This window comes from Phyllobates terribilis, unplaced genomic scaffold (assembly GCF_046119375.1).
Source record: "Phyllobates terribilis strain yellow unplaced genomic scaffold, ASM4611937v1 Scaffold_3__8_contigs__length_932513732, whole genome shotgun sequence".
Classification (NCBI taxonomy): domain Eukaryota; kingdom Metazoa; phylum Chordata; class Amphibia; order Anura; family Dendrobatidae; genus Phyllobates; species Phyllobates terribilis.
The window spans coordinates 61,612,438-61,640,340 of record NW_027362763.1 but is presented as its reverse complement, the minus strand read 5'-3'; the positions used below and the strand labels follow the sequence as shown (position 1 = coordinate 61,640,340).

At 47.0% G+C, this 27,903-nt stretch overlaps 1 protein-coding gene across 4 annotated transcripts in view; it reads right to left on the bottom strand.

The window, feature by feature from the left end:
- The window catches only part of RCAN2 (regulator of calcineurin 2), a 98,195-nt gene that overhangs the window by 3,825 nt on the left and 66,467 nt on the right, over window positions 1–27,903 (bottom strand). For all 4 annotated transcript variants that reach the window (XM_073673924.1, XM_073673925.1, XM_073673926.1 and 1 more), the window contains 2 exons: window positions 26,676–26,849; window positions 26,351–26,522 (listed from right to left, as the gene is read on the bottom strand). In XM_073673924.1, the coding sequence (XP_073530025.1) occupies window positions 26,351–26,522; window positions 26,676–26,849 (346 nt within the window). The remainder of the gene's footprint in view (window positions 1–26,350; window positions 26,523–26,675; window positions 26,850–27,903) is intronic.

Genomic DNA, 27,903 nt, shown 5'->3' with positions numbered 1-27,903 from the left:
GTTTCGCAAAACCCCTCTTCCCTGACACAGTTTATTTGAAAAAACTAACTGTCATTTACTCCCCCTCCCCAGGTCCAGCGCTGAGTCTCCGCCACTGATCCCAGTGTCTGTTGTTGTCTGCAGCACTGATGTCATGTCGACAGCGCTGCAGCCAATCAGTGAGCTCAGCGGCACGAGTGAGTTGCAGGCACGAGCCGCTCAGCTCATTAATTGGCTGCAGTCCTGTCGACGTGATATCAGCACTGCAGACAACCACAGACACCAGGCGCAGCGGCGGAGACTCAGCGCGGGACCTGGGGAGGGTGAGTGAAGTTCAGTTTGTATTTGGAAAACAAACTGTTCCAGGGAGACAGGAGGTTTTCTCTGAAATTGGAAAACTCCTTTAAGGGGTTCAAAATTTTACTAGTGGGAGGGACTCAAGCAGGGTTAACCGCCCACAGGAAGATACTTGCCTTGCCCCAAGTATGTCAGGATACGCAGAGCATCGCAGTTATGATACAAAGGTGTCAGGACATGCAGAGCATTGCAACTATGATAGAAAGGTGTATGAATAAGTAGGGCATCTCAGCTATGATAGAAAGATGTCAGTACACGCAGAGCATCGCAGCTATGATAGAAAGATGTCAGGATACGCAGAGCATCGCATCTATGATTGAAAGGTGCACAGATACGCAGAGCATCGCATCTACTGTATAATAGAAAGGTGTCAGGATATGCAGAACATCTCCGCTATGATAGAAAGATGTCAGTACATGCAGAACACCGCAGCTATGATAGAAAGGAGTCAGGACACACAGACCATCACAGCTATGATAGAAAGGAGTCTGGACAAACAGAGCATCGCAGCTATGATAGAAAGGAGTCTCGACACACAGAGCACCGCAGCTATGATAGAAAGGAGTCAGGACACACAGAGCATCGCAGCTACGATAGAAAGGAGTCAGGACACACAGAGCATCGCAGCTATGATAGAAAGGAGTCTGGACACACAGAGCATCTCAGCTATGATAGAAAGGAGTCTGGACACACAGAGCATCGCAGCTATGATAGAAAGGAGTCAGGACACGCAGAGCATTGCAGTTTTGATGGAAAGGAGTCAGGACACACAGAGCATCACAGCTATGATAGAAAGGAGTCAGGACACGCAGAGCATTGCAGCTATAATAGAAAGGAGTCTGGACACGCAGAGCATTTCAGCTATGATAGAAAGGGGTCTGGACACGCAGAGCATTTCAGCTATGATAGAAAGGAGTCTGGACACGCAGAGCATTGCAGCTATGATAGAAAGGAATCAGGACACACAGAGCATTGCAGCTATGATAGAAAGGAGTCAGGACACGCAGAGCATTGCAGCTATAATAGAAAGGAGTCAGGACACACAGAGCATTTCAGCTATGATAGAAAGGAGTCTGGACACGCAGAGCATTTCAGCTATGATAGAAAGGAGTCTGGACACGCAGAGCATTGCAGCTATGATAGAAAGGAGTCAGGACACACAGAGCATCAGAGCTATGATAGAAAGGAATCTGGACATGTAGAGCATCGCAGCTATGATAGAAAGGAGTCAGGACACGCAGAGCATTGCAGCTATGATAAAAAGGAGTCTGGACACGCAGAGCATCAGAGCTATGATAGAAAGGAGTCTGGACGTGCAGAGCATTGCAGCTATGATAGAAAGGAGTCAGGACACGCAGAGCATTGCAGTTTTGATGGAAAGGAGTCAGGACACACAGAGCATTGCAGCTATGATAGAAAGGAGTCAGGACATGCAGAGCATTGCAGCTATGATAGAAAGGAGTCTGGACATGCAGAGCATCACAGCTATGATAGAAAGGAGTCAGGACACACAGAGTATTGCAGCTATGATAGAAAGGAGTCAGGACACACAGAGCATTGCAGCTATGATAGAAAGGAGTCAGGACATGCAGAGCATTGCAGCTATGATAGAAAGGAGTCTGGACATGCAGAGCATCACAGCTATGATAGAAAGGAGTCAGGACACACAGAGTATTGCAGCTATGATAGAAAGGAGTCAGGACACACAGAGCATCACAGCTATGATAGAAAGGAGTCAGGACACACAGAGCATCACAGCTATGATAGAAAGGAGTCAGGACACGCAGAGCATTGCAGCTATGATAGAAAGGAGTCAGGACACACAGAGCATTGCAGCTATGATAGAAAGGAGTCAGGACACACAGAGCATTTCAGCTATGATAGAAAGGAGTCAGGACACGCAGAGCATTGCAGCTATGATAGAAAGTAGTCAGGACACACAGAGCATTTCAGCTATGATAGAAAGGAGTCAGGACATGCAGAGCATTGCAGCTATGATAGAAAGGAGTCTGGACATGCAGAGCATCACAGCTATGATAGAAAGAGTCAGGACACGCAGAGCATTGCAGTTTTGATGGAAACGAGTCAGGACACACAGAGCATCACAGCTATGATAGAAAGGAGTCAGGACACGCAGAGCATTGCAGCTATAATAGAAAGGAGTCAGGACACACAGAGCATTTCAGCTATGATAGAAAGGGATCTGGACACGCAGAGCATTTCAGCAATGATAGAAAGGAGTCTGGACACACAGAGCATTTCAGCTATGATAGAAAGGAGTCAGGACATGCAGAGCATTGCAGCTATGATAGAAAGGAGTCTGGACATGCAGAGCATTGCAGCTATAATAGAAAGGAGTCAGGACACAGAGCATTTCAGCTATGATAGAAAGGAGTCAGGACACGCAGAGCATTGCAGCTATAATAGAAAGGAATCAGGACACACAGAGCATTGCAGCTAAGATAGAAAGGAGTCAGGACACGCAGAGCATTGCAGCTATAATAGAAAGGAGTCAGGACACACAGAGCATTTCAGCTATGATAGAAAGGAGTCAGGACACACAGAGCATTTCAGCTATGATAGAAAGGAGTCAGGACATGCAGAGCATTGCAGCTATGATAGAAAGGAGTCTGGACATGCAGAGCATCACAGCTATGATAGAAAGGAGTCAGGACACGCAGAGTATTGCAGCTATGATAGAAAGGAGTCAGGACACGCAGAGCATCGCAGCTATGATAGAAAGGAGTCTGGACATGCAGCGCATCACAGCTATGATAGAAAGGAGTCAGGACACGCAGAGCATTGCAGCTATGATAGAAAGGAGTCAGGACATGCAGAGCATTGCAGCTATGATAGAAAGGAGTCAGGACACGCAGAGCATTGCAGTTTTGATGGAAAGGAGTCAGGACACACAGAGCATCACAGCTATGAAAGAAAGGAGTCAGGACACGCAGAGCATTGCAGCTATAATAGAAAGGAGTCAGGACACACAGAGCATTGCAGCTATGATAGAAAGGGGTCTGGACACGCAGAGCATTTCAGCTATGATAGAAAGGAGTCTGGACACGCAGAGCATTGCAGCTATAATAGAAAGGAGTCAGGACACACAGAGCATTTCAGCTATGATAGAAAGGAGTCAGGACACGCAGAGCATTGCAGCTATAATAGAAAGGAATCAGGACACACAGAGCATTGCAGCTAAGATAGAAAGGAGTCAGGACACGCAGAGCATTGCAGCTATAATAGAAAGGAGTCAGGACACACAGAGCAATTCAGCTATGATAGAAAGGAGTCTGGACACGCAGAGCATTGCAGCTATGATAGAAAGGAGTCAAGACACGCAGAGCATTGCAGCTATAATAGAAAGGAGTCAGGACACACAGAGCATTTCAGCTATGATAGAAAGGAGTCAGGACACGCAGAGCATTTCAGCTATGATAGAAAGGAGTCTGGACACGCAGAGCATCAGAGCTATGATAGAAAGGAGTCTGGACATGCAGAGCATCGCAGCTATGATAGAAAGGAGTAAGGACACGCAGAGCATTGCAGCTATGATAGAAAGGAGTCTGGACACGCAGAGCATCAGAGCTATGATAAAAAGGAGTCTGGACATGCAGAGCATCGCAGCTATGATAGAAAGGAGCCAGGACACACAGAGCATTGCAGCTATGATAGAAAGGAGTCAGGACACGCAGAGCATTGCAGTTTTGATGGAAAGGAGTCAGGACACACAGAGCATTGCAGCTATTATAGAAAGGAGTCAGGACATGCAGAGCATTGCAGCTATGATAGAAAGGAGTCAGGACATGCAGAGCATTGCAGCTATGATAGAAAGGAGTCTGGACATGCAGAGCATCACAGCTATGATAGAAAGGAGTCAGGACACACAGAGTATTGCAGCTATGATAGAAAGGAGTCAGGACACGCAGAGCATCACAGCTATGATAGAAAGGAGTCCGGACACACAGAGCATCACAGCTATGATAGAAAGGAGTCAGGACACGCAGAGCATTGCAGCTATGATAGAAAGTAGTCAGGACACACAGAGCATTTCAGCTATGATAGAAAGGAGTCTGGACATGCAGAGCATCACAGCTATGATAGAAATAAGTCAGGACACGCAGAGTATTGCAGCTATGATAGAAAGGAGTCAGGACACGCAGAGCATCACAGCTATGATAGAAAGGAGTCAGGGCACAGAGCATTGCAGCTATGATAGAAAGGAGTCAGGACACACAGAGCATCACAGCTATGATAGAAAGGAGTCAGGACACACAGAGCATCACAGCTATGATAGAAAGGAGTCAGGACACGCAGAACATTTCAGCTATGATAGAAAGGAGTCTGGACACACAGAGCATTTCAGCTATGATAGAAAGGAGTCAGGACATGCAGAGCATCACAGTTATGATAGAAAGGAGTCAGGACACGCAGAGTATTGCAGCTATGATAGAAAGGAGTCAGGACATGCAGAGCATCACAGCTATGATGGAAAGGAGTCAGGACACGCAGAGTATTGCAGCTATGATAGAAAGGAGTCAGGACATGAAGAGCATCACAGCTATGATAGAAAGGAGTCAGGACACGCAGAGCATTGCAGCTATGATAGAAAGGAGTCAGGACATGCAGAGCATCACAGCTATGATAGAAAGGAGTCAGGACACACAGAGCATCACAGCTATGATAGAAAGGAGTCAGGACACACAGAGCATCACAGCTATGATAGAAAGGAGTCAGGACACACAGAGCATCACAGCTATGATAGAAAGGAGTCAGGACACGCAGAGCATTTCAGCTATGATAGAAAGGAGTCAGGACACGCAGAGCATTTCAGCTATGATAGAAAGGAGTCAGGACATGCAGAGCATTGCAGCTATGATAGAAAGGAGTCAGGACACGCAGAGCATTGCAGCTATGATAGAAAGTAGTCAGGACACACAGAGCATTTCAGCTATGATAGAAAGGAGTCAGGACATGCAGAACATCGCAGCTATGATAGAAAGGAGTCTGGTCATGCAGAGCATCACAGCTATGATAGAAAGGAGTCAGGGCACAGAGCATTGCAGCTATGATAGAAAGGAGTCAGGACACACAGAGCATCACAGCTATGATAGAAAGGAGTCAGGACACACAGAGCATCACAGCTATGATAGAAAGGAGTCAGGACACGCAGAGCATTTCAGCTATGATAGAAAGGAGTCAGGACATGCAGAGCATCACAGCTATGATAGAAAGGAGTCAGGACACGTAGAGCATTGCAGCTATGATAGAAAGGAGTCAGGACATGCAGAGCATTTCAGCTATGATAGAAAGGAGTCAGGACACGCAGAGCATTGCAGCTATGATAGAAAGTAGTCAGGACACACAGAGCATTTCAGCTATGATAGAAAGGAGTCAGGACACGCAGAGTATTGCAGCTATGATAGAAAGGAGTCAGGACACGCAGAGCATCACAACTATGATAGAAAGGAGTCAGGGCACAGAGCATTGCAGCTATGATAGAAAGGAGTCAGGACACACAGAGCATCACAGCTATGATAGAAAGGAGTCAGGACACACAGAGCATCACAGCTATGATAGAAAGGAGTCAGGACACGCAGAGCATTTCAGCTATGATAGAAAGGAGTCAGGACACACAGAGCATTTCAGCTATGATAGAAAGGAGTCAGGACATGCAGAGCATTGCAGCTATGATAGAAAGGAGTCAGGACATGCAGAGCATCACAGCTATGATAGAAAGGAGTCAGGACACGCAGAGCATTGCAGCTATGATAGAAAGGAGTCAGGACATGCAGAGCATCACAGCTATGATAGAAAGGAGTCAGGACACGCAGAGCATCGCAGCTATGATAGAAAGGAGTCAGGGCACAGAGCATTGCAGCTATGATAGAAAGGAGTCAGGACACACAGAGCATCACAGCTATGATAGAAAGGAGTCAGGACACACAGAGCATCACAGCTATGATAGAAAGGAGTCAGGACACGCAGAGCATTTCAGCTATGATAGAAAGGAGTCAGGACACACAGAGCATTTCAGCTATGATAGAAAGGAGTCAGGACATGCAGAGCATTGCAGCTATGATAGAAAGGAGTCAGGACATGCAGAGCATCACAGCTATGATAGAAAGGAGTCAGGACACGCAGAGCATTGCAGCTATGATAGAAAGGAGTCAGGACATGCAGAGCATCACAGCTATGATAGAAAGGAGTCAGGACACACAGAGCATTTCAGCTATGATAGAAAGGAGTCAGGACACACAGAGCATTTCAGCTATGATAGAAAGGAGTCAGGACACGCAAAGCATCGTAGCTATGATAGAAAGGAGTCAGGACACACAGAGCATTTCAGCTATGATAGAAAGGAGTCAGGACACGCAGAGCATTGCAGTTATGATAGAAAGGAGTCAGGACATGCAGAGCATCACAGCTATGATAGAAAGGAGTCAGGACACGCAGAGCATTGCAGCTATGATAGAAAGGAGTCAGGACATGCAGAGCATCACAGCTATGATAGAAAGGAGTCAGGACACGCAGAGTATTGCAGCTATGATAGAAAGGAGTCAGGACACGAAGAGCATCACAGCTATGATAGAAAGGAGTCAGGACACGCAGAGCATTGCAGCTATGATAGAAAGGAGTAAGGACATGCAGAGCATCACAGCTATGATAGAAAGGAGTCAGGACACACAGAGCATCACAGCTATGATAGAAAGGAGTCAGGACACACAGAGCATCACAGCTATGATAGAAAGGAGTCAGGACACACAGAGCATTTCAGCAATGATAGAAAGGAGTCAGGACACGCAGAGCATTGCAGCTATGATAGAAAGGAGTCAGGACATGCAGAGCATCACAGCTATGATAGAAAGGAGTCAGGACACGCAGAGCATTGCAGCTATGATAGAAAGGAGTCAGAACATGCAGAGCGTCACAGCTATGATAGAAAGGAGTCAGGACACACAGAGCATTTCAGCTATGATAGAAAGGAGTCAGGACACACAGAGCATTTCAGCTATGCTAGAAAGGAGTCAGGACACGCAAAGCATCGTAGCTATGATAGAAAGGAGTCAGGACACGCAGAGCATTGCAGCTATGATAGAAAGGAGTCAGGACACGCAAAGCATCGTAGCTATGATAGAAAGGAGTCAGGACACGCAGAGCATTGCAGCTATGATAGAAAGGAGTCAGGACACGCAGAGCATCACAGCTATGATAGAAAGGAGTCAGGACACGCAGAGTATTGCAGCTATGGTAGAAAGGAGTCAGGACACGAAGAGCATCACAGCTATGATAGAAAGGAGTCAGGACACGCAGAGCATTGCAGCTATGATAGAAAGGAATCAGGACATGCAGAGCATCACAGCTATGATAGAAAGGAGTCAGGACACACAGAGAATTTCAGCTATGATAGAAAGGAGTCAGGACACACAGAGCATTTCAGCTATGATAGAAAGGAGTCAGGACACGCAAAGCATCGTAGCTATGATAGAAAGGAGTCAGGACACGCAGAGCATTGCAGCTATGATAGAAATGAGTCAGGACACGCAGAGCATCACAGCTATGATAGAAAGGAGCCAGGACACGCAGAGTATTGCAGCTATGATAGAAAGGAGTCAGGACACGCAGAGCATCACAGCTATGATAGAAAGGAGTCAGGACACAGAGAGCATCACAGCTATGATAGAAAGGAGTCAGGACACACAGAGCATCACAGCTATGATAGAAAGGAGTCAGGACACACAGAGCATCACAGCTATGATAGAAAGGAGTCAGGACATGCAGAGCATCGTAGCTATGATAGAAAGGAGTCAGGACACACAGAGCATTGCAGCTACGATAGAAAGGAGTCATGACACACAGAGTATCACAGCTATGATAGAAAGGAGTCAGGACACACAGAGCATTGCAGCTATTATAGAAAGGAGTCAGGACACACAGAGCATCACAGCTATGATAGAAAGGAGTCAGGACACACAGAGCATTTCAGCTATGATAGAAAGGAGTCTGGACACGCAGAGCATTGCAGCTATGATAGAAAGGAGTCAAGACACGCAGAGCATTGCAGCTATGATAGAAAGGAGTCAGGACACACAGAGCATCACAGCTATGATAGAAAGGAGTCAGGACACACAGAGCATTGCAGCTATGATAGAAAGGAGTCTGGACATGCAGAGCATCAGAGCTATGATAGAAAGGAGTCAGGACACGCAGAGCATTGCAGCTATGATAGAAAGGAGTCAGGACACGCAGAGCATCACAGCTATGATAGAAAGGAGTCAGGACACGCAGAGCATTGCAGCTATGATAGAAAGGAGTCTGGACATGCAGAGCATCAGAGCTATGATAGAAAGGAGTCAGGACACGCAGAGCATTGCAGCTATGATAGAAAGGAGTCAGAACATGCAGAGCGTCACAGCTATGATAGAAAGGAGTCAGGACACACAGAGCATTTCAGCTATGATAGAAAGGAGTCAGGACACACAGAGCATTTCAGCTATGCTAGAAAGGAGTCAGGACACGCAAAGCATCGTAGCTATGATAGAAAGGAGTCAGGACACGCAGAGCATTGCAGCTATGATAGAAAGGAGTCAGGACACGCAAAGCATCGTAGCTATGATAGAAAGGAGTCAGGACACGCAGAGCATTGCAGCTATGATAGAAAGGAGTCAGGACACGCAGAGCATCACAGCTATGATAGAAAGGAGTCAGGACACGCAGAGTATTGCAGCTATGGTAGAAAGGAGTCAGGACACGAAGAGCATCACAGCTATGATAGAAAGGAGTCAGGACACGCAGAGCATTGCAGCTATGATAGAAAGGAATCAGGACATGCAGAGCATCACAGCTATGATAGAAAGGAGTCAGGACACACAGAGAATTTCAGCTATGATAGAAAGGAGTCAGGACACACAGAGCATTTCAGCTATGATAGAAAGGAGTCAGGACACGCAAAGCATCGTAGCTATGATAGAAAGGAGTCAGGACACGCAGAGCATTGCAGCTATGATAGAAATGAGTCAGGACACGCAGAGCATCACAGCTATGATAGAAAGGAGCCAGGACACGCAGAGTATTGCAGCTATGATAGAAAGGAGTCAGGACACGCAGAGCATCACAGCTATGATAGAAAGGAGTCAGGACACAGAGAGCATCACAGCTATGATAGAAAGGAGTCAGGACACACAGAGCATCACAGCTATGATAGAAAGGAGTCAGGACACACAGAGCATCACAGCTATGATAGAAAGGAGTCAGGACATGCAGAGCATCGTAGCTATGATAGAAAGGAGTCAGGACACACAGAGCATTGCAGCTACGATAGAAAGGAGTCATGACACACAGAGTATCACAGCTATGATAGAAAGGAGTCAGGACACACAGAGCATTGCAGCTATTATAGAAAGGAGTCAGGACACACAGAGCATCACAGCTATGATAGAAAGGAGTCAGGACACACAGAGCATTTCAGCTATGATAGAAAGGAGTCTGGACACGCAGAGCATTGCAGCTATGATAGAAAGGAGTCAAGACACGCAGAGCATTGCAGCTATGATAGAAAGGAGTCAGGACACACAGAGCATCACAGCTATGATAGAAAGGAGTCAGGACACACAGAGCATTGCAGCTATGATAGAAAGGAGTCTGGACATGCAGAGCATCAGAGCTATGATAGAAAGGAGTCAGGACACGCAGAGCATTGCAGCTATGATAGAAAGGAGTCAGGACACGCAGAGCATCACAGCTATGATAGAAAGGAGTCAGGACACGCAGAGCATTGCAGCTATGATAGAAAGGAGTCTGGACATGCAGAGCATCAGAGCTATGATAGAAAGGAGTCAGGACACGCAGAGCATTGCAGCTATGATAGAAAGGAGTCAGGACAAGCAGAGCATCACAGCTATGATAGAAAGGAGTCAGGACACGCAGAGCATTGCAGCTATGATAGAAAGGAGTCTGGACATGCAGAGCATCAGAGCTATGATAGAAAGGAGTCAGGACATGCAGAGCATTGCAGCTATGATAGAAAGGAATCATGACACGCAGAGCATCAGAGCTATGACAGAAAAGTGTACGGACACAAAGGGTATCGTAGCTATGATAGAAATGTGTCAGGACAAGCAGAGCATCGCAAGTGTGATAGAAAGATGTCAGATAAAGAAGAGCATCGCAGCTATGATAGAAAGTTATCAGATGATGCAGAGCATCGCAACTCAGTGAGTATGGGGCTGATCGGTTAGAGTGCCCAAGATGACCCCTGTCCACCAACAAAATCACCCACAATGGGCATGTTTGCATCAGAACTACACCTTGCCGCAATGGAAAATGGCCTCCTGGTCTGACGAATGCCGTTTTCCATCACATGGACAGCCGGGTTCAAGATGGCACGAAGGTGCACTATGGGAAGAAGACAATTCGGTGGAGGCAGAATGATGGGGCAATTTTCTGCTGGAAACCTTGGGTCCTGGCATCATGTGGATATGGCACATACCATTGCAGAGGGATTACGTAATGGCAGTGCCTCTTTCAGCTGGAGAATGGTCGGGGAGGAACATGCCAAGAGATCAAGGTGAGGAATTGTCTCCAAATTCCCCATTTGTCAATCCTATTGATTATCTGTGGGATGTGCTGTAAAGACAAGTCCAATCCATGGAGACTGCACCAAGTACGCTCAGGACATAGTGGATCTGCTAACGTCTTGGTGCTAGATACCACAGGAACCTTCACAAGTCTTGTGGTGTCCATACCCAAAAGGGTCAGAGCTGTTCTGGTGCCACAATGGGGACCACACGATATTAGGGTGAGGTTTTCATGTTATATCTGATCGATGAATATTTACTAGGGATTGCATTATAAAGCAATTGATGATATTTCCGCTGTGGTCTAGTGCACCCTCGCGTGCCAAACCCTCAACATCTAGTAACTGTCATTAGACGCAGAACAATTAGAGTATACTGATAGCCGTATGTCCAGCTCCAACCTTTAATGATGCAGTTAGCAGGATGTCAGAATTCTATACCCAGTATACGATACGTGCCGCTCAGCATTACAGCATGGAAATAATGAGAGGTTTGAGTCCCACAAGCCGGCCCTGAATCACACAGTAAGTCACTCAAGCACGTAGGACTGAAAGCAGAACGTCTCCATTGTGACCAGATTCAGAAGATTAGCGCCTTGTCGGGAACACTGTGTGGTGAGGACAATTCACACAAAAGAATTCGGGAACAATGCATTCAGCCTTTTGCTCTCTAAACTATGCGCTGAGAAACTGCGGTGATGGAATAAAAAGTAGAAAAACACAGAGAAAGTACTGTACACACAAAAATATGCAATAATGTGCAAAGCAGGGAGCCAGATAAGTAATGGTCCAAAAAAGCCTTAAAGAGGTTTTCAGTAAAATGGTATGCTGTCTAATACTTAGGATAGGTCAGACTGATGGGGGTCCAACATAAGGCACCCCCACCATCAGCTATTATCAGCTCCGGCAGCGGAGAGATGTGAACACGGAACCAGAACACCATCGCTCTGTTTCGCCGTGCTGTGGCTGCTCCTGGGGTTCTGCAGATCTACTAGTATCCGTAATATTCAGGATCAATCACAAAGCAGTGTACGGAGCCGCAGTGTTCCAATCCGCTTGCTGCCGGAGCTAATAACATCTGCTCAGTGGGGGGAGGTTCCGGGTTGGGGACCCCACCAATCTGATATTGAAGATCTATCCTCTTAGGATTGGACATCATATAGTTGAAGTTGGAAACCCCTTTAAGCAAGTGTGGGGCCTATAGTGATGTGGGAGCCAGGTGACACACTGACAATTCCTTGCAGCAGGGCTAATCCATTGGTAAATTGCAAACTAAACCAGTATCAGAAACGCTATTTGTCCGGACCCCTGCTCTCTGGATCTGGACTATGCAGAGCAGAGGATGCAGGAGGGGACCAGCATAGGGCCCCACTCACCAAATGGAGGCAAAAGAGTGTCGTTTTGGATTTTGTTGATCCTGTATATGATAGTATACCTTTTTTATCACTTTACAGATAAGGCCAGTTTCACATATTTATGTTTCGCAGCCTCAGACCACTTTGCCCGGTGGTGGATCTCCTGACCAGAAGTCTGCAACATATGGTACTCTAGGTCCACAGAGTGGCAAATGTTGGCGTCTTCTGTTGGACGTAGACCTGACCTATATGTCTTTTGGAAAACTTTCACGTGATATTGACAGGTTCCATCAGGTGTTGCTCCTCCAGTCAATCCAAACTTTGTGCTGGTGTTCAGTTCAGAACTTGACTTGATGGCAGACTAGATAAGTGAACCATTATGAAAAGTAGCTGAGTACCGCTACAGTACCGTAATGACAATGTACAAGGGATTTTGGAAGCTTAAAGTTGTTGAGTTAGTGGAGGATCGGCAACTATTCCATCCTGGGATACATAATACCTAGTGACGTTGAGGTGGCCTGCAATAGGGAATCACTGATTGCAGAAATAAAGGATAAACAACAGCTCCTGATGCTGAGTGAAGCACTAGGCGGATGAGCACAGACATTAAGCGGGGGCAGAGATGCACTAGGCGGATGAGCACGGACATTAAGCGAGAGCAGAGATGCACTAGGCGGATGAGCACAGACATTAAGCGGGGGCAGAGATGCACTAGGCGGATGAGCACGGACATTAAGCGAGAGCAGAGATGCACTAGGCGGATGAGCACGGACATTAAGCGGGGGCAGAGATGCAGTAGGCGGACGAGCACAGACATTAAGCGGGGCAGAGATGTAGTAGGCGGATGAGCGCAGACATTAAGCGGGGGCAGAGATGCACTAGGCGGATGAGCACGGACATTAAGCGGGGGCAGAGATGCACTAGGCGGATGAGCACAGACATTAAGCGGGGGCAGAGATGTACTAGGCGGATGAGCACAGACATTAAGCGGATTAAGCGGGGGCAGAGATGCACTAGGCGGATGAGCACAGACATTAAGCGGGGGCAGAGATGCACTAGGCGGATGAGCACAGACATTAAGCGGGAGCAGAGATGCACTAGGCGGATGAGAACGGACATTAAGCGGGGGCAGAGATGCACTAGGCGGGTGAGCGCAGACATTAAGCGGGGGCAGAGATGCACTAGGCGGATGAGCGCAGACATTAAGCGGGGGCAGAGATGCACTAGGCGGATGAGCACAGACATTAAGCGGGAGCAGAGATGCACTAAGCGGATGAGCGCAGACATTAAGCGTGGGCAGAGATGCACTAGGCAGATGAGTACAGACATTAAGCGGGAGCAGAGATGCACTAGGCGGAAGAGCACAGACATTAAGCGGGAGCAGAGATGCACTAGGCGGATGAGCACAGACATTAAGCGGGGGCAGAGATGCACTAGGCGGATGAACGCAGACATTAAGCGGGGGCAGAGATGCACTAGGCGGATGAGCACAGACATTAAGCGGGAGCAGAGATGCACTAGGCGGAAGAGCACAGACATTAAGCGGGAGCAGAGATGCACTAGGCGGATGAGCACAGACATTAAGCGGGGGCAGAGAGGTACTAGGCGGATGACCACAGACATTAAGCGGGGGCAGAGATGTACTAGGCGGATGAGCACAGACATTAAGCGGGGGCAGAGATGCACTAGGCGGATGAGCACAGACATTAAGCGGGGGCAGAGATGCACTAGGCGGATGAGCACAGACATTAAGCGGGGGCAGAGATGCACTAGGCGGATGAGCACAGACATTAAGCAGGAGCAGAGATGCACTAGGCGGATGAGCACAGACATTAAGCAGGAGCAGAGATGCACTAGGCGGATGAGCACAGACATTAAGCGGGGGCAGAGATGCACTAGGCGGAAGAGCACGGACATTAAGCGGGGGCAGAGCTGCACTAGGCGGGTGAGCGCAGACATTAAGCGGGGGCAGAGATGCACTAGGCGGATGAGCACAGACATTAAGCGGGGGCAGAGATGCACTAGGCGGATGAGCTCAGACATTAAGCGGGAGCAGAGATGCACTAGGCGGATAAGCACAGACATTAAGCGGGGGCAGAGATGCAATAGGCGGATGAGCGCAGACATTAAGCGGGGGCAGAGATGCACTAGCCGGATGAGCACAGACATTAAGCGGGAGCAGAGATGCACTAGGCGGATGAGCACAGACATTAAGCGGGGGCAGAGATGCACTAGGCGGATGAGCACAGACATTAAGCGGGGGCAGAGATGTACTAGGCGGATGAGCACAGACATTAAGCGGGAGCAGAGATGCACTAGGCGGATGAGCACGGACATTAAGCGGGGGCACAGATGCACTAGGCGGATGAGCACAGACATTAAGAGGGAGCAGAGATGCACTAGGCGGGTGAGCACAGACATTAAGCGGGGCAGAGATGCACTAGGTGGATGAGCGCAGACATTAAGCAGGGGCAGAGATGCACTAGGGGGGTGAGCACAGACATTAAGCGGGGGCAGAGATGCACTGGGCGGGTGAACACAGACTTAAGCAAGAGCAGAGATGCACTAGGCGGGTAAGCACAGACTTAAAAGGGGGCAGAGATGCACTAGGCGGGTAAGCACAGACTTAAGCGGGGCAGAGATGCACTGGGTGGGTGAACACAGACTTAAGCGGGGGCAGAGATGCACTAGGTGGGTGAGCACAGACTTAAGCGGGAGCAGAGATGCACTAGGCGGGTGAGCACAGACATTAAGCGAGAGCAGAGATGCACTAGGCGGGTGAGCACAGACATTAAGCGAGAGCAGAGATGCACTAGGTGGGTGAGCACAGACTTAAGCGGGGGCAGAGATGCACTAGGCGGGTGCGCACAGACATTAACCGGGAGCAGAGATGCACTAGGCGGGTGAGCACAGACATTAAGCGGGAGCAGAGATGTACTAGGCGGGTGAGCACAGACATTAAGCGGGGCAGAGATGAAATAGGCAGGTAAGCACAGACATTAAGCGAGAGTATAGATGCACTAGGGGGGTGAGCCCAGACATTAAGCGAGGGCAGAGATGCACTAGGCGGGTGAGCACAGACATTAAGCGAGGGCAGAGATGCACTAGGCGGGTGAGCACAGACTTAAGCGAGAGCAGAGATGCACTAGGCGGGTGAGCACAGACTTAAGCGAGGGCAGAGATGCACTAGGTGGGTGAGCACAGACATTAAGGTGAGCACAGACATTAAGCGGGAGCAGAGATGCACTAGGCGGGTAAGCACATACTTAAGCTGGGGCAGAGATGCACTAGGTGGGTGAGCACAGACTTAAGCGGGAGCAGAGATGCACTAGGTGGGTGAGCACAGACATTATGTGAGAGCAGAGATGAACTTAGGCGGGTGAGCACAGACATTAAGCGAGGGCAGAGATGCACTAGGCGGGTAAGCACAGACTTAAGCGGGGGCAGAGATGCACTAGGTGGGTGAGCACAGACTTAAGCAGGAGCAGAGATGCACTAGGTGGGTGAGGTCAGACATTATGTGAGAGCAGAGATGCACTAGGCGGGTGAGCACAGACATTAAGCGAGAGCAGAGATGCACTAGGCGGGTGAGCACAGACATTAAGCGAGAGCAGAGATGCACTAGGTGGGTGAGCACAGACTTAAGCGGGGGCAGAGATGCACTAGGCGGGTGAGCACAGACATTAACCGGGAGCAGAGATGCACTAGGCGGGTGAGCACAGACATTAAGCGGGAGCAGAGATGAAATAGGCAGGTAAGCACAGACATTAAGCGAGAGTATAGATGCACTAGGCGGGTGAGCCCAGACATTAAGCGAGGGCAGAGATGCACTAGGTGGGTGAGCACAGACTTAAGCGAAGGCAGAGATGCGCTAGGCGGGTGAGCACAGACATTAAGGTGAGCACAGACATTAAGCGGGAGCAGAGATGCACTAGGCGGGTAAGCACATACTTAAGCGGGGGCAGAGATGCACTAGGTGGGTGAGCACAGACTTAAGCGGGAGCAGAGATGCACTAGGTGGGTGAGCACAGACATTATGTGAGAGCAGAGATGAACTTAGGCGGGTGAGCACAGACATTAAGCAAGGGCAGAGATGCACTAGGCGGGTAAGCACAGACTTAAGCGGGGGCAGAGATGCACTAGGTGGGTGAGCACAGACTTAAGCAGGAGCAGAGATGCACTAGGTGGGTGAGGTCAGACATTATGTGAGAGCAGAGATGCACTAGGCGGGTGAGCACAGACATTAAGCGAGAGCAGAGATGCACTAGGCGGGTGAGCACAGACATTAAGCGAGAGCAGAGATGCACTAGGTGGGTGAGCACAGACTTAAGCGGGGGCAGAGATGCACTAGGCGGGTGAGCACAGACATTAACCGGGAGCAGAGATGCACTAGGCGGGTGAACACAGACATTAAGCGGGAGCAGAGATGTACTAGGCGGGTGAGCACAGACATTAAGCGGGGCAGAGATGAAATAGGCAGGTAAGCACAGACATTAAGAGAGAGTATAGATGCACTAGGCGGGTGAGCCCAGACATTAAGCGAGGGCAGAGATGCACTAGGCGGGTGAGCACAGACATTAAGCGAGGGCAGAGATGCACTAGGCGGGTGAGCACAGACTTAAGCGAGTGCAGAGATGCACTAGGCGGGTGAGCACAGACTTAAGCGAGAGCAGAGATGCACTAGGCGGGTGAGCACAGACTTAAGCGAGGGCAGAGATGCACTAGGTGGGTGAGCACAGACATTAAGGTGAGCACAGCCATTAAGAGGGAGCAGAGATGCACTAGGCGGGTAAGCACATACTTAAGCGGGGGCAGAGATGCACTAGGTGGGTGAGCACAGACTTAAGCGGGAGCAGAGATGCACTAGGTGGGTGAGCACAGACATTATGTGAGAGCAGAGATGAACTTAGGCGGGTGAGCACAGACATTAAGCGAGGGCAGAGATGCACTAGGCGGGTAAGCACAGACTTAAGCGGGGGCAGAGATGCACTAGGTGGGTGAGCACAGACTTAAGCAGGAGCAGAGATGCACTAGGTGGGTGAGGTCAGACATTATGTGAGAGCAGAGATGCACTAGGCGGGTCAGCACAGACATTAAGCGAGAGCAGAGATGCACTAGGCGGGTGAGCACAGACATTAAGTGAGAGCAGAGATGCACTAGGCGGGTGAGCACAGACATTAAGCGAGAGCAGAGATGCACTAGGCGGGTGAGCACAGACATTAAGCGAGAGCAGAGATGCACTAGGCGGGTGAGCACAGACATTAAGCGAGAGCAGAGATGCACTAGGCGGGTGAGCACAGACATTAAGCGAGAGCAGAGATGCACTAGGCGGGTAAGCACAGACATTAAGCGGGACAGAGATGCACTGGGTGGGTGAGCACAGAAATTAAGCGAGAGCAGAGATGAAATAGGCAGGTAAGCACAGATATTAAGCGAGGGCATAGAAGCACTAGGCGGGTAAGCACAGACTTTAAGCAGGGCAGAGATGCACTAGGCGGGTGAGCACAGACTTTAAGCAGGGCAGAGATGAAATAAGCAGGTAAGCACAGACTTTAAGCGGGGGCAGAGATGCACTAGGAGGGTGATGACAGACTTTAAGCAGGGGCAGATATGCACTAGGCAGGTGAGCACAGACTTTAGTCTTGCATAGATGCACTAGGAGGGTGAGTACAGACTTTAAGAGGGGACAGAGATGCACTAGGTGGGTGATCAGAGACGTTAAGCAGGGGCATAACCAACTGGAGGAACCGGTCCGTTATCCTATGTGAAATGAAAGCATGTAACCAATTTGTTCTGCCCTTGCAGATAAGTGCATAGACTGGTATACAGCGACAAACCCAAGACTCACCAAACATAGACTAGAGCTTCTCAATTGTTTTCATCCATGTCTCAAGTCATCAAGACAAATAGTGTTGATGTTTGCGCCGTACTAGTGGTCAACTACAATGTCAAAATATGGCCTTGTACATATGGCTTAAATAGTTTCCACAGCTTTTATAGTGCCTCCATACAGTACTGTGCTAGCTACAAAATCCCTCAGTTTTGGGGATAGCACTACAGAGGCAGCTGTGCTCACACTGGTTATGGAGCAAAGCAAGTGCCACCAAAAATGACTTTTGGTCACATATGACCCAAGTTTTTCATAATCTTCTGTTGTTACTATCCATGTACATTCTTCATTGTTTCTACTTTTCATCTCTGCTCCACTGCTCCACTGGGGCCACAGATATGACCAGTGACTCAACCTCAGCAGCATTGTCTATTGGGTGTCTAAGGTGGTCGGAAATCTATCTTACAGCGATGATTCCAAACCTCGAGAACTCCAATATTTGCAAGACTACATCTCAGTTTGCCTTGGAAGCCTGCGGTGGTCAGTGCATGCTGGGAACTGTAGTTGTGTAACCATTGGAAGGTCACAGGTTGGAGACCATGGCCTTAGATACTCCGGCTACTCCTGTATTCACGTTTTATGCTGCAGCTCTGCTTGTTCTGATTGTCTGCCAGGTATATGCATATAAGATCAGCAGTAGGTCAGTGAATGCAGAGCCGAATTGCATTACGCCGAGAATTATTACACACCAGCAATTTTGCAGCGTTTTTTCAGCAGCCAAAAACGGTCAGTAAAAATTGCTTCTCAAGTTTTGGTACAGTTTGCAGCTGCGATTTTTGTTACAGATTATATATTTTTTTTGCTTATAATACAAGTTTAATAAAGTTACTTTTATTCATCAAAAATGCAGCAAAAGAAGTAACAAAGCCCATTTGCTGAATTTTATTCACTTTCTCATTGCTTCCGACGGGTGCAAAAACGCTGCAAAAATGCTGAAAGAATTAATGCAGCAGTGCTCAAAATTCAGTCAGCAAAAAAAAAAAAAAAAGTGTGTGCATGAGATTTGCATTAAAAAAAGTTTCAAAAAAACTGCAAAAATATGAACATAGCCTTAGAGCAGTAAGACCAAGGAAACTGCTCCGGGAGCAGAATTCGGAGCTCGTGCCATCGTCAGCTCTCATCATCTCGGGAGTCGCACTTTCTGAATATCACGGACGACCTTTACATGAGTCACAATACTACTACACATTAATTGTGGTTTCCAAAAATAATTCCCATGCTCTGACTGACGGCGCGGATTACGCTGCATGCGACGCGTCCTCGGGGGAGCAGCAGGACTGCGTCATGGCGGCGGCGGGTGTCACTACGGATCATCTGGAATGATGCACTTTTCACCCAGATATCTCGTCCTGTCGCACGGAGCTTTGTGCGCGTTGCAGCCTCTCGAGAAAGACGACGGCAGTGGGGGAAGGAAGGGAGCAAGAGGCTGAAGGAAGAACATGCTGCAGTGATTGAAGCAGATTATGGTGCTCCCGGCTCTGTTGTTAGAGGGAATTATTTAATTCCTCTGTGCCCCGCTGCCCTCCAGGCTCCGCTTCATTTCTCAGCCACAAGCTGACGTCAACTGTGCAGTCAAAGCCCCACCAGCCAAAGGGTCCCTGATGGATGCAGCAAGCATCCTAATGGCTATGTAGACACAAAGAGGTCCATCTCTGAGCAAGCAAATTATCTCCCGTTCTCGCTGATAAAAATCGTCCTAAATGTCACATTCTGTCCCCAAGAGAGAAGCTTCTTACTACATATTCTCCATGCAGCAGAGCCAAGCTTGCTACTTCAGTGTATGGGAATGGAAAACCATAGAGAACATATGATCTCACAATGAATTGTTCTGCAACATATTTAACCCCTTAAGCCCCGAGGGTGGTTTGCACGTTAATGACCAGGCCAATTTTTACAATTCTGACCACTGTCACTTTATGAGGTAATTACTCTGGAACGCTTCAACGGATCCCCCTGATTCTGAGATTGTTTTTTCGTGACATATTGTACTTCATGATTGTGGTAAAATTTCTTCGATATCATTTGCGTTTATTTGTGAAAAAAACGGAAATTTGGCGAAAATTTTGAAAATTTTGCAATTTTCAAAATTTGAATTTTTATGCCCTTAAATCAGAGAGATATGTCACACAAAAGAGTTAATAAATAACATTTCCCACATGTCTACTTTACATCAGCACAATTTTGGAACCAAAATTTTTTTTTATTAGGGAGCTATAAGGGTTAAAAGTTGACAAGTGATTTCTCATTTTTCCAACAAAATTTACAAAACCATTTTTTTAGGGACCACATCACATTTGAAGTCACTTTGAGAGGTCTTTATGACAGAAAATACCCAAAAGTGACACCATTCTAAAAACTGCACCCCTCAAGGTGCTCAAAACCACATTCAAGAACTTTATTAACCCTTCAGGTGCTTCACAGGAATTTTTTGAATGTGGAAGAAAAAAATGAACATTTAACTTTTTTCACAAAAATGTTACTTTAGACCCAATTTTTTTTTATTTTCACAGGGGTAACAAGAAAAAATGGACCCCAAAATTTGTTGTGCAATTTCCCCTAGGCACGCAGATACCCAATATTTGGGGAAAAAACACTGTTTGGGCGCACGGCAGGGCTCGGAAGGGAAGGAGCGCCATTTGACTTTTTGATTGTAAAATTTGCTTAAATAATTAGCGGATGCCATGTTCTGTTTGGAGAGCCCCTGTGTGCCCAAACATTGGAGCTCCCCCACAAGTGACCCCATTTTGGAAACTAGACCCCCCAAGGCACCTATCTAGATGCATAGTGAGCACTTGGAACCCCCAGGTGCTTCACAAATTGATTCGTAAAAATGAAAAAGTGGTTTTTTTTCACTTTTTCATTTTTCCGAATCAATTTGTGAAGCACCTAGGGGTTCCAAGTGCTCACTATGCGTCTAGATAGGTGCCTTGGGGGGTCTAGTTTCCAAAATGGGGTCACTTGTGGGGGAGCTCCAATGTTTGGGCACACATGGACTCTCCAAATGCAACATGGTATCCGCTAACAAATTGAATGGAAAATCGGCTCAAATTGTTAGCGGACACCATGTTGCGTTTGGAGAGCCCCTGTGTGCCCAAACATTGGAGCTCCCCCACAAGTGACCCCATTTTGGAAACTAGACCCCCCAAGGCACCTATCTAGATGCATAGTGAGCACTTGGAACCCCCAGGTGCTTCACAAATTGATTCGTAAAAATGAAAAAGTGTTTTTTTTTCACTTTTTCATTTTTCCGAATCAATTTGTGAAGCACCTAGGGGTTCCAAGTGCTCACTATGCATCTAGATAGGTGCCTTGGGGGGTCTAGTTTCCAAAATGGGGTCACTTGTGGGGGAGCTCCAATGTTTGGGCACACATGGACTCTCCAAATGCAACATGGTATCCGCTAACAAATTGAATGGAAAATCGGCTCAAATTGTTAGCGGACACCATGTTGCGTTTGGAGAGCCCCTGTGTGCCCAAACATTGGAGCTCCCCCACAAGTGACCCCATTTTGGAAACTAGACCCCCCAAGGCACCTATCTAGATGCATAGTGAACACTTGGAACCCCCAGGTGCTTCACAAATTGATTCGTAAAAATTAAAAAGTGAAAAAAAAACCACTTTTTAATTTTTATGAATCAATTTGTGAAGCACCTAGGGGTTCCAAGTGCTCACTATGCATCTAGATAGGTGCCTTGGGGGGTCTAGTTTCCAAAATGGGGTCACTTGTGGGGGAGCTCCAATGTTTGGGCACACATGGACTCTCCAAATGCAACATGGTATCCGCTAACAAATTGAATGGAAAATCGGCTCAAATTGTTAGCGGACACCATGTTGCGTTTGGAGAGCCCCTGTGTGCCCAAACATTGGAGCTCCCCCACAAGTGACCCCATTTTGGAAACTAGACCCCCCAAGGCACCTATCTAGATGCATAGTGAACACTTGGAACCCCCAGGTGCTTCACAAATTGATTCGTAAAAATTAAAAAGTGAAAAAAAAACCACTTTTTAATTTTTATGAATCAATTTGTGAAGCACCTAGGGGTTCCAAGTGCTCACTATGCATCTAGATAGGTGCCTTGGGGGGTCTAGTTTCCAAAATGGGGTCACTTGTGGGGGAGCTCCAATGTTTGGGCACACAGGGACTCTCCAAATGCAACATGATATCCGCTAACAAATTGTCGGCTCACATTGTTAGCGGACACCATGTTGCGTTTGGAAAGCCCCTGTGTGCCCAAACATTGGAGCTCCCCCACAAGTGACCCCATTTTGGAAACTAGACCCCCAAAGGCACCTATCTAGATGCATAGTGAGCACTTGGAACCCCCAGGTGCTTCACAAATTGATTTGTAAAAATGAAAAAGTGAAAAAAAAAACACTTTTTCATTTTTATGAATAGAGGCAGACACAGACATTCTATGGAAGGGGGGAGCTGAGGAACACAGACACTCTATGGAGGGAAGGAGCTAGAGGAACACAGACATTCTATGGAAGGGGGAGCTGAGGAACACAGACACTCTATGGAGGGGAGGAGCTAGAGGAACACAGACATTCTGTAGAGGGGAGGAGCTAGAGGAACACAGACACTCTATGGAGGGGAGGAGCTAGAGAAACACAGACATTCTATGGAAGGGAGGAGCTGAGGAACACGGACACTCTATAGAGGGGAGGAGCTAGAGGAACACAGACATTCTATAGAGGGGAGGAGCCGGAGGAACACAGACATTCTATGGAAGGGGGGAGCTAGAGGAACACAGACATTCTATGGAGGAGAAGAGCTAGAGGAACACAAACATTCTATGGAGGGGAGGAGCTAGAGGAACACAAACATTCTATGGAGGGGAGGAGCTAGGAGAACACAGACACTCTATGGAGGAGAGGAGCTAGGAGAACACAGACATTAAATGGAGGGGAGGAGCTAGAGAAACAGACATTCTATGGAGAGGAGCTAGAGGAACACAGACATTCTATGGAGGGGAGGAGCTAGAGGAACACAGACACTATATGGAGAAGAGGAGCTAGGGGAACACAGACATTCTATTTCTATAGAGGGGAGGAGATAGAGCAACACAGACATTCTATGGATGGGAGGAGCTAGAGTAACACAAACATTCTATGGAGGGGAGGAGCCAGAGGCAGACAGACATTCTATGGAGAGGAGGAGCTAGAGGAACACAGACATTCTATGTAGGGGAGGAGCTAGGGGAACACAGACATTCTATGGAGGTGAGGAACTAGAGGAACACAGACATTCTATTTCTATAGAGGGGAGGAGCTAGAGGAACACAGACATTCTATGGAGGGGAGGAGCTAGGGGAACACAAACATTCTATGGAGGGGAGAAGCCAGAGGCAGACAGGCATTCTGTGGAGAGGAGGAGCTAGAGGAACACAGACATTCTATGGAGGGGAGGAGCTAAAGGAGCACAGACATTCTATGGAGGGGAGGAGCTAGAAGAACACAGACATTCTATGGAGGGGAGGAGCTAGGGGAACACAGACATTCTATGGAGGTGAGGAACTAGAGGAACACAGACATTCTATTTCTATAGAGGGGAGGAGATAGAGCAACACAGACATTCTATGGAGGGGAGGAGCTAGGGGAACACAGACATTCTATGGAGGAGAGGAGATAGAGAAACACAAGCATTCTATGGAGGGGAGGAGCTAGAGGAACACAAACATTCTATGGAGGGGAGGAGCCAGAGGCAGACAGACATTCTATGGAGAGGAGGAGCTAGAGGAACACAGACATTCTATGGAGGGGAGGAGCTACGGGAACACAGACATTCTATGGAGGGGAGGAGCTAGAGGCAGACAGACATTCTATGGAGAGGTGGAGCTTGAGGAACACAAACATTCTATGGAGAGGTGGAGCTAGAGGCAGACAGACATTCTATGGAGAGGTGGAGTCAGAGGCAGACACAGGCAACACAGACATTCTATGGAGGGGAGGAGCTAAGTGAACACAGACATTCTATGGAGGGGAGGAGCTAGGGGAACACAAACATTCTATGGAGGGGAGGAGCTAGAGACAGACAGACATTCTATGGAGGGGAGGAGCTAGGGGAACACAGACATTCTATGGAGGGGAGGAGCTAAAGGAACACAAACATTCTACTGTAGGTTTCATAGAAATTTATGAGCAGCAACTGCCATCTCCTCTATTATAGTAATGGGAAATTCTGTGCTCACTGAATACAGATTTTACCTGAGAATTGAGAATTTTGAGAATGAAGGATTAGTCCAGGAAAAGAAAGAAGATTTCTCTTGTAACATATATTACAAAGCTTCTTATTTTCAATTGTGCTATTAATTAGATTAGATTTTTTCATCGGACCAAGTGAAAAAAATCGGACATGTGCACAACCCCAAAGAATAACATGGGTACAAGTGCTATCCCTGAAACCCACGGAAAAAGGAGAGATATTGTTCAACTCAATCTAAGATTTAAAAAAAAATCACTCCTTCATTGAAGTGTGATTAAAATCCATTTTTCGTGCGGTATAGCAATCCACCAATGCATTTTGTCTGCTACATGTGAATACCATTTTCACATGTAAAGCGTCATGGAATAAATGGTGCTATAATAATAAATAATAATTTTCTGTTCATATGCAACACACAAATATACACCTGCAGGATGACTAAAATGCAAACAAAGATATTTCAGTTAAATATCCCAGCGAGCCAAGAATTACTGAGATAAAGTTTGGCATAAAACTTCTATACGAAACATTACAAGATAATAGAAGTACAGGACAACAAACTTACTGTCTCTGAATAACATTTGACATAAGTTCCTTATAAACTAGCCATATTATAACCTAAAATTACTGCAAAACAGTGGCTGAACCACTCCACCTGAACATACTCCTGTCAACATGCGCTGCCGTATTCATTCTGTGGGTGGTGCTGGTGATGGCGGAAACAATATTACCAGATGCTGGGACCTGTAGTATCGCCCATTCTGGCAGTATGAGTGTATGTGTTGTCCAACAAGAGCAATCTGCTCCCTGCTTTGGCCAATAGGATTGGACCACACCCTACTGAAACTACCAGCATACTGCTAGGAGGTGCCAGTTATAGTATATACTTGCTCTGGTTCACTCCTGGCATTTTGCTCTTGTTCAGCCCTTTTGATTCCTGCTTCCGACCTTGGCCCGTGTTTAGACTATCCTGCTGATAATTCAGTTTCTGACCTTCTTGTATTGAAGCAGCTTCTTGACTACCGTTTGCTAGCTTGCTCCATCAGCCAGCAGCCACTCCATGGACACAACCTAGAGGACCTTGTGTAAGTCCAGATGCTTTTACAATAGTTAAAGGGTGAATGCCAGGGTACCTCCTGGGATATGCTAGACGAATAGCATAAAGTCTGTCTGTGTAAGACCTATTAAAAGCTACTAACTTTCCACTGACAGTTCTCCCTGACACCATCAGTGTAGTAATCAAAAATTCAGCTATAAACTCTTCAGTACCACAGTATGGAATATAATAACATATTACTGTAGGAGGTTTACAGCTCTGCTGGGGAGGGGAGAGCAGAAGTTGTCCCAATTCGCTTGAAGACCTCCCACCTTAGTGACCACCTTTGCTGAGCAAGTGAGCAGCCTATAAGAACCTCTGCCCACCCTGAACTCACCTATTCAATTATCTGACTCACATTTGATCGAGAAACCTATATGAAAAGTTTTAGGAGAAACTCAAGAGGTTTCACACGTTTGCCAGTTTTGATCAAATCAGGGAGTCGATCGATCGGAGGCAAGAGAAACACAACCAATTCTGTCTGTGTCCCAGACTTGTCTGACTTCAGATGCCTGGTTATAAGTTTTTATTACAAACCACAAAGACAAGGAAAGTGGGAGAGGCTTACATTACGTTACCTAAAAAGGAAGATAAGTTGGGAAAAACAAAGTCGTAAATTATGTATTCTGCTGCATTCCTTAGACTGGGCATATCTAGTTTTACTATACTTTAAGAAACAAAGGAAAGGTCATACAGAGACAGCTCTGTATTAGATACAACGAAATAACACTGATAAAGCTAATATTAAAATACAAAATTATCAATTAGATACATGAATTGTCTAAATAATAAAGCATAGTATAAATATTTACCATAACACAGTGTAGACACTTTCCCCTTGTGCGACCCTATATGCAGGATACCTTTGCAGAAGTAAATATTTCATTGCTTACCTGGGCCTAACTTAGCAACTGCATAAAGGAGATCGTAATTGATTACTGGCGTAGCATCATCTATAGGTTTCCATCCAACCGGAGGGGATACAGGAGGAGAGATGAGGAATTGTTTAGCAGGTTGTGGGGGTGCCAGGTGGAGTTTGTCTCCGTCTGTCTCTCTTGTTTGGACCTGTGTGTGACATTATAAAAATTTCGTAAGACATATGCAAAAAATGAACGCAATGAAAAAAAATCAATCGTGGAGGAACACAGTGAGGTTGTGTTTAAAAAGATATCGTCAAAAAATGTTAAAAAATTTCATACTTGATGTAATACAATTTACCTGTGCGAAATAAAGTTTTAATTTCTTCCCTCTGAACTGTGTCTCGTGTAGCTCTATCCTCGCCCGCGCTGCTGCCTTAGGGTTGCTGAAGTTTATTCGTACTCTTCGGAAGCTCTTGAACAGTTGTAAGGTCACACAGTCATCATATGCTCGGAAAAGACCCTCAAATTTCTCCTACAGTAAAAGAAAAAAAACTTATGTTAACTCAAAGAACACTTATACATATATACTACATCTATTTTAGTGGTGGGTGAGCTCTGGGTGTAACTCATTATACCATACAGAGGGTGCTGACTACCTAACTTCCATCTTGTACCATGAGTCCTCTTAGCACCTGACCAGCACCATGAGCCCCAATATAAAAAAGGAAGGCTGTTAACACCTTCACACCCTTCTACACCCTGTTGATATGGCCTTGAAAAAGCAAAAATAAGGATGAAACTCAGAATGAATTGCAGTTCTGAAGATACCTCCTGAAGACAATAAACTATTGCATAACGAGGGCAGCTTTGGGCACCAAGTAACAGTCCTCATGCTAACATCCCCTGGGCATCGGAAATGGTTTTTGGCACAAAGCCACTAGAGACCAGTTTCATGGGACTATTGATTTATGGGATAGTCTTGAGCACCGGACCACTTAAAACTAGTAACTGACTTGGCCAACAGAAACTAGGTAGCTCCTGAGCCACAAAAAAACATTACAAAAAAGGACTCCCTGAGCTAAAACAATTCAATGAAAAACAGCCATCGATAACAGTTTGAACACATAGAACAGTCCCAGCAAATACCCAATATGGTGCAAAATTACACAGTCTCACCCTTCCACTGACTCGCCACAGATAGAACTGCAACTGTGGGACTTCCAGGGCCAACTACCTCAATCAGTGGCCCCCCGCTTTTGGCAGGCCTCCACGGAGAGGAGGTAGCGGCAAGCTTTGGAAGCTGACAGTCCATTGAGGTAAGAGGCCAGGAGACCCGAGGGTCCCACCCTGGCCTCTTCAAGACTTTCTATGGGGCCAGATGACCAGCTGGTCCCAATCTTGCTTCTCCGAATATCTCCATGGGTTCCAGGAGACCGGAGGGTCCCACCTGGCAACCCCAAACAACATATCCATGGGGCCCGGTGACTTCATCATCCCATCCTGGTTTCCACAAATGTATCCATGGGTTCTCTGATGGTCAATGCAGAAGATCCGAATCATTCCAGTCAGGGCCGTGTACCCTTAGG